At 36.6% G+C, this 7,737-nt stretch overlaps 1 protein-coding gene across 1 annotated transcript in view; it reads left to right on the forward strand.

Annotated features, from left to right (window-relative positions):
- LOC107710705 (protein HID1-like) overlaps nt 1–7,737 on the forward strand; it is a 19,439-nt gene that overhangs the window by 4,775 nt on the left and 6,927 nt on the right. The window contains exons 4-13 of the mRNA XM_016515540.1: nt 329–451; nt 2,192–2,298; nt 2,530–2,646; nt 4,770–4,977; nt 5,131–5,187; nt 5,281–5,421; nt 5,496–5,586; nt 6,228–6,379; nt 6,487–6,565; nt 6,883–7,047. Of these exons, the coding sequence (XP_016371026.1) occupies nt 329–451; nt 2,192–2,298; nt 2,530–2,646; nt 4,770–4,977; nt 5,131–5,187; nt 5,281–5,421; nt 5,496–5,586; nt 6,228–6,379; nt 6,487–6,565; nt 6,883–7,047 (1,240 nt within the window). The remainder of the gene's footprint in view (nt 1–328; nt 452–2,191; nt 2,299–2,529; nt 2,647–4,769; nt 4,978–5,130; nt 5,188–5,280; nt 5,422–5,495; nt 5,587–6,227; nt 6,380–6,486; nt 6,566–6,882; nt 7,048–7,737) is intronic.

Here is a 7,737-nt window from a genome sequence, read left to right on the forward strand (position 1 = left end):
TCGTTTTATGCGTATTTGGCGCCACCTATTGTTGTGGGTGTATTATTGACATGTCAAAGTCTAGACCCTGAATATAAGACGACCGCGTTTTTTCAGATGTATTTCTAAGAAAAAAACATTGTCTTATATTCGGGTCAATACGGTAGCTAAAAATCAATTACAACCCTTTCTACATCGTCAGATTTTAATATTATCTTCAAATAATCATTATAACCAAATGAAACATACATTATAAGTAAAAAAGAATATACATAATTACATTTTAAAAAATAACAGTAAGTAAAGTAGTACCATTTTTAGTGATTTGTTTACACTTGTCTCTGCATAGATGGATGATATGGAGGATGAAGATGAAGGCGCACGTCCGCTGGCAGAGTCTCTCTTATTGGCTGTGGCTGACTTGCTCTTCTGTCCAGACTTCACTGTTCAGAGCCACAAGAAAGGAAGACCTGTGAGTTCATATATATATATATATATATATATATATACAGTGCTTAATTTGAGCCGGATCCTGTTCCGGAAAATGTCAGATTTTGGATTTTTCATTCCGGTAATTGTTTTTAAGGATCCGCCGTTAGATAGTGACAGTGCGTGTGTGCATATGAGAGCGAGCGCATATTTGGAGGTTATGCATTGGTCCTCAACATATTTTTGACCGTGACCAGTCAGCTTTCATCAAACTCGCTCTCATTGATGTTTTGTGAGCAGCAGAACGTTTGGAGAGAGTGTAATAATACCAGAAATAATACCAAATAAAGTAAACTATTTTAATGTATAAACATTGTAAAAACTATAAACATAGCTATACGTTAGTAGCTGACTCCAAAACAAATCATATAAATGTAACGGTATTCAGAACAGAACAAGAATGAAATAAAAATATATAAACCAAAACAAAGCGAAACTGAAAGTACCAGGCGTTAATTGGGTTCAGGTACCTCTCATTTGGCACAAATCCTAATGTTTCCATATTCGCGATGTATTTGAATGAAACTATTATTTATAATGTAGAGGCTTTGTACTTCACGCGCGTTCGTATATCGACAGAAATATCATCTTCACATGAGCAAAAATGTGCTTGGCATACAAAGTGGACCAGTTATACCACGGACTATTTAAATTGACCAGTGTAACCTTTTTTTTGGTTGACTGTATTTTATTTTGATAATGAACAGACTGTGATGTTTGAGTTGCAAATATGTGGTGTGTGTGTGTGTGTGTACCTGGTATTTATCACGTTATGGGGACCAAATGTCCCCACAAGGATAGTAATACTAGTAAATTTTGACCTTGTGGGGACATTTTTGAGGTCCCCATGAGGAAACAAGCTTATAAATCATACAGAATGAGTTTTTTTGAGAAAGTAAAAATGCACAAAGTTTCCTGTAAGGGGTAGGTTTAGGGGTAGGGTTGGTGTAGGGCAATAGCACATACAGTTTGTACAGTATAAAAACCATTACACCTATGGAATGTCCCCATAAAACATGGAAACACAACCATGTTGTGTGTGTGTGCGTGCGCGCGCGCGAGAGGCGCCGGCACGATCAAACAGCTGAAACATAAAATACATAATTTTTGGTCATACAGATAAGAGTAAGACATAATTCGAAAGCACAAAGTGTTTACTTTTATTTTTGCACACTCAAAATAACAACAGAACATTTGTGATTTTGTAAAATAAAGCAAGGATGCGCGTTTAATTAAAACTGTTACTTAAGTCAGATATTTTTTGCATATTTACACCTATACTATGATTGAATTTTATTTTTATGAAAACAAATAAAAACGGGTTAAAAAACTAGGTTTAAAAAACTCAAATATTTTTGAGTGTACAGTGAAGGGCTTGAGACCCTAGGAATAGGGATAGTGTAGGAATAATACTATAGGAATAGTGTTTATATATATATATTTTTTTTAATTTATACATTTATATCTATTTATAAAAGTGTTATTTTCCTTGACATGCTGCTCAATATGCCTTTAAATTGCCCCCCGGGGACAAATAAAGTTTTTTAATTGAATTGAATTGAATGAAATAAATGTATCAGTGTTACTGATAACGGTAACCGGTTAACAGCTTTATAAAGAATTTACAATGTGTCAGTTTTGTAATTGAATGTTCTTAGTTAATTAGTCCAATGCAGTTACAGTAAATTCACTCTCAGGTTGAGTTTCTGTTTCTCATGTACAGGACTCGGTTGAAGACATGCAGTCACTGGACAGCTGTGAATACATCTGGGAGGCTGGAGTGGGTTTCGCTCAGTCGCCTCCACTCAACTACATCCACGATATCAACAGGTGAGAGCGGCGAGATGTGCGCTAGTCTCCGTTCCCACAGCCACACGTGTGTTTATTTGAGTTTCCATGGTGACCTTTTAATCAGTAACCACACAAGACGTTTAAAAGCCCGCACCTGTTTTTCCACCCAAACCCGAGATTCAGATCAGTTATTTAGAGATCAAATGAGTGGTTTATATGTGTTCACCGTCCAGTGGTGCATGTTTCACTCCTCTGTGTGTGTGTTTATAGGACTGAGCTGTTGAGGTTACTGCTCACCTGTTTCTCAGAGGCCATGTACCTGCCGCCAACATCTGATAACAGTATTCTCAACCCCTGGGTCACCTTCTTCTGTTCCACTGAAAACAGGTCCGTCTCTGCATGTCACGCAAAAGACGAGAGCGCAAACACAACACTCCCCAATTAAACACCCGGAGACTTCCTAGTGCTGTTTGCTAAGTTAAAGCCTCTAATCCTGAGTATTAAACGCTAGTTTGTAAACTTCAGTGTGGGCGCTTTTGATTTGGGCCTGGAGGAAACCGTCTAGCAAACAGCCAGCACATCCTAGTACACTAAAACCCACTCAGAACACACTATTATCCATTCGGTAAAAATGTCAGAACACCACAGCCCCGCTAAAAAAGAAAAAAGAGACTTACTTTGTATTTTTCCAGTGCATTCTTAAATCAGGAAACGTTTACTTAGAAGGAAAATTACGTGATATTGGGTCTTGTTTTCAGGAAAATGTATCAAAAAGTTATGCTAAAAATCCTCTTGTTGATATAAACTTAATTCAAAGGGAAAACAAGAATATTTTTCTTAACCCATTTGCAGGTATTTTGTCTTGTTTTAAAAGGGTCATATGATGCTGCTAAAAAGAACATTATTTTGTGTATTCACTTAATTTTTATCTATTTTTCAGAATGCAACAGTTTTGTAATATTTCATCTCTTCCTTCACTGCACAAAAAGGATTTTCTTACTTAACATGTTTGACTTGTTTTCTAGTACAAATATCTAAACATTCTTAAATCAGGATACATTTACTTGAGAAGAAAAATGACTTTAGATATTAAGATATTAAGTCTTGTTTTCGGAAGAATTTATCAAAATTTTGCTAAGATTTTGTTTAAAACAAGAAAACAAATATCTGCCAGTGGTGTAAGATGTTAATTCAAAGGGAAAACAAGATTATTATTTTTTTCTTATTGGCATATATTTTTTCTCATTTGAATAAAAAACCCTCTTAATTTTGAAAACAAGATTAATATCTTCAGTCATTTTGCTTCTCAAGTAAATGTATTTAGATAAGAATATTAGGATATTTGTAATGAAAAAATAATTTTTTTTGCAGCGTTACCATTAAATATGTTTTATTCCACCGTATTCCACCTTTTAATTAACATTCAAATAATAACATTCATATGAGCGTATGTCATAGCTGAGAAGATTTTAACTGAAAGGTCTTAAAATTATTTTTATGCATCTAGGAAGTAGGAACACAACACTTACTGTACATGTTGGCACAAATCTTTCAAGATATCATATGATTTAAAAAATCTAAATTAAAAGAGTTTTTGATTAAAAAAAGGAAAAATAAGGACAAGAAAGAAATGTTAACTGCCACAAGATTTCTAACCCCCTTGGCAGATATTTTGTCTTGTTTTAAGAAAAAACTCACTTAATTTTGATCCCTTTTTTTTCAGAAAACAAGACTTAATGTCTTCAGTCATTTGCTTCTCAAGTAAATGTATTTAGATAAGAATGTTAGGATATTTGTAATGGGAAAACAAAAATAGTAAATTAAAAAATATTTTAAAAAAAATTTTTTTCCTCAGGCAGTGTTGCTATTATAAAGCAATAAGCCCCAAGCAGGTGTAACGGCAACCATCACCACCTCGGGTGTGCATTATTTTTCTAATAATTCAACGGCCCGTCTTCAATTATTCCTTACGAATTCCACCTTTTAATTAACATTCAAATAATATGAGCATATGTCACAGATGAGAAGATTTTAACTGAAAGGTCTTAAAATTATTTTTATGCATCTAGGAAGTAGGAACACACAATGTTGGCACAAGTCTTTCAAGACATCATGTGATTAAAAAAATCAAAATTAAAAGAGTTTTTGCTTAAAACAAGAAAAAATAAGGACAAGAAATAAACTTTAACTGTCACAAGATTTCTTACCCCCTTGGCATATACTTTGTCTTGTTTTAAGAAAAAAAAACAGTTACTGTTGATAAAACTTTCAGAAAATTAAACTTGATATGTTTTGTCATTTTGCTTTTCAATTCAACGTAAATTGATTTAAGAATGTTTACATATTTGTCGGAAACCGACTGAGTAAGACACCCTAGCATCAAACTAACATCATCCTGGCAACCATCCAGAACTCCTTAGTAAATGCATAGCAACACCACACCAACCCTACCAGCAAACACCACTCACATTGTCTTCAGCAATATAAAAGTGCTGTGAACATTGTTTCAGACATGCTCTGCCGCTCTTCACCTCCCTGCTGAACGTGGTGTGCGCATACGACCCGGTGGGCTATGGGATCCCCTACAACCACCTGCTCTTCTCTGACTACCGTGAGCAGCTGGTGGAGCAGGCCATGCAGATCCTCATAGTGACCCTGGAGCACGAGGGCGGACAGCCATACCGCCCACCCTCCCCTTCCAGCATGGAAGACCAGGATGTAAGCACACCACCACACCCCATAATGCACACAACATCCACTCACATACAGCGAATGTCAATACAAGTCAAAGGATCGGGATAGACAGAATGAATAATACTAGTCCAGTGGTCATTGTGTGAGCTATACCTTCTCTTTTTTTTTTATTCGTAGTATGTTGGTCCAAATAACCTGTTTGTGAATTACCTGTCCAGAATTCACAGGGAGGAGGTACGGAGAGCCTTCATCTTAGCATATATCAAGAAAATATGAAGAAACTGCATTGTTCTCTTGATGTTTGAGCAGATTTCCTTGTGTCTGCAGGATTACGACTTTGTGCTGAAAGGTTTGGCGCGCCTGCTGACCAACCCACTCACTCAAACATACCTGCCCAACTCAACCAAAAAGATCCAGTTTCACCAGGAACTGCTGGTCCTCTTCTGGAAACTCTGTGACTTCAACAAAGTAAGAGATTAGGCGCTTAAATACAGTCATCTCCAAATAACAACGTGATAATTCACACGTATTTCCTGTTGCAGAAATTCCTGTTCTTTGTGCTGAAGAGCAGCGATGTGTTGGACATATTAGTGCCTATCCTGTATTACCTGAACGATGCCCGAGCCGACCAATGTAAGAGTGCCGAATGGAAGATTTTAAAGACATAGTTCACCCAAAAAATTAAACATTCGGTCATTTACTAACCCTCATGTCTTTTTCATGACTCTGAAGACTTCCATGCATCTTCAGAGAACAGTTCTTTCCTTCGTCCTTTTTGCCTATCCATTTATAGGTGCAGTGTGTAATATTTAAGAGGATCTATTGACAGAAATGCAACAGAATATACACAACTATGTTTTCAGAGGTGTATAAACCCTAGTAAAAAAGTAATATATTAAAAATACATTTATTTGTGATCCTGGGCTACAAAACCATCATCTGAAATCTATACACAAAATAATGTTCTTTTTAGCAACGTCATATGACCCCTTTAAAAGAAGAAGGGGGAATAAATGACAGAATTTTTTTGGGGGGGTTAACTATTCCTTTAAGGGTGATACTTTGTTGTTTTTTTCCCCCCTGAAGTCCACTTATAATGTCTCTTTGACGTCAAAAATGAATCATTTTGTTTTTGTGAACATTTTTCAGTCTTGCTGACCCTTGAAATTAAACCTTGGAATTTTTGTTACTGTACCTTTTAAGATCTCTATGTAAATGGCATGTAAATTCTGTTATGATCTCTTGATGTTGTTGTTCTGTTTGTTGAACTTCAGCACGGGTCGGTCTCATGCACATCGGCGTCTTCATTCTGCTGCTGCTGAGTGGAGAGAGGAACTTCGGTGTGCGTCTGAACAAGCCGTACTCGCTTCATGTCCCTATGGACATCCCTGTGTTCACAGGCACACACGCCGACCTGCTCATCGTGGTAAGACGCATGTCTGCTTCAGTTTTACAATTCACATGAAAGTGTCTGATTTCACCATAGAAACATATAAGTTGTTTTAAACCTCTAAAAACTGGTTATGTCTGAAGGTTTTCCACAAGATAATAACCAGTGGCCATCAGCGTTTACAGCCTCTCTATGACTGCCTGCTCACTATTGTGGTGAATGGTGAGTATTAAGAGTGTCTGGGTTTGCACAGGGCTTTACTTGGATTCAAGATTGTAATCTGTTGTTACGCCAGAAAAAAAAGAAAAAAACTGGAGGTGACGCTTTTCATTTGGTATGAGACTAAATGATTTATTCCATTAGGGTGAGGTGATTTTCATCAAATAGAACAAGTCCAGTCGGTTTCCTGAGATCAAAAAGGGCTTTATTTGAAATGGAATGGTCAGATTAATGTCGAATGAATGCTTACTGTAAAAAATTTTTCATCTATGTAGTTTGGTGCCTGACAGTCAAGCACATAAAACCTTGTCCTTGTTTAGTGTCTCCCTACCTGAAGAGTCTTTCCATGGTTGCGGCCAACAAGCTCCTTCATCTCCTGGAGGCGTTCTCCACCAACTGGTTCCTGTTTTCTGCACCTCAGAACCACCATCTGGTCTTCTTCTTGCTGGAGGCATTCAATAATATCATTCAGTACCAGTTCGATGGTAAGATCGATGCTCTCGTTCATCTTTGCCAGATAAATTCTCATTTTGAAGGAGAGTTTTAGACATTCTCTTGCCTTTCTGCCAACTCTGTTTATGGAAGTCCATGTGGTACTTTTGCAAATTATTAATGTACATGTTGTGGTCTGGCCGCTAAAAGGTTACATAAAGATGACTCCAAACAGGGTCAGAAATAAACTTTTCCATTAAAGGACAATATTTGACCTCCAGTGTCATTTTTTGCCTTCATTAGGGCAAAAAAAAAATTATGGATGTGCCAATACCGATACTGGTATCGGTATCGGGTCTGATACTGAGCTCCTGTACTCGTACTTGTACTCGTTAAAATGCCCCGATACCAAACGCCCATACCACACAGCATGTGATAAGTGCCGTATTCAGACAAAGAAACACCGACAACAGAACAACAGACAGCAGAATGGAGTTATTATTAGAGATTATGGATGTCTACGAAGTATATGTATGCAATTAATATAATGTTAAATGTGTTAATGTTAATATAATTTAATAATTAATTAATTTAATAATAATTTATGCATTTAGCAGACGCTTTTATCCAAAGCGACTTACAGTGCATTCAGGCTATACATTTTTTACCAGTATGTAATATAATAGTGGGGTATGAGTGGTTATGAACGAATGAATGAAACGCATTTGTCCGTGTTTCACTCC

Source organism: Sinocyclocheilus rhinocerous, unplaced genomic scaffold (genome assembly GCF_001515625.1).
Source record: "Sinocyclocheilus rhinocerous isolate Xijiao unplaced genomic scaffold, SAMN03320098_v1.1 scaffold627, whole genome shotgun sequence".
NCBI lineage: Eukaryota > Metazoa > Chordata > Actinopteri > Cypriniformes > Cyprinidae > Sinocyclocheilus > Sinocyclocheilus rhinocerous.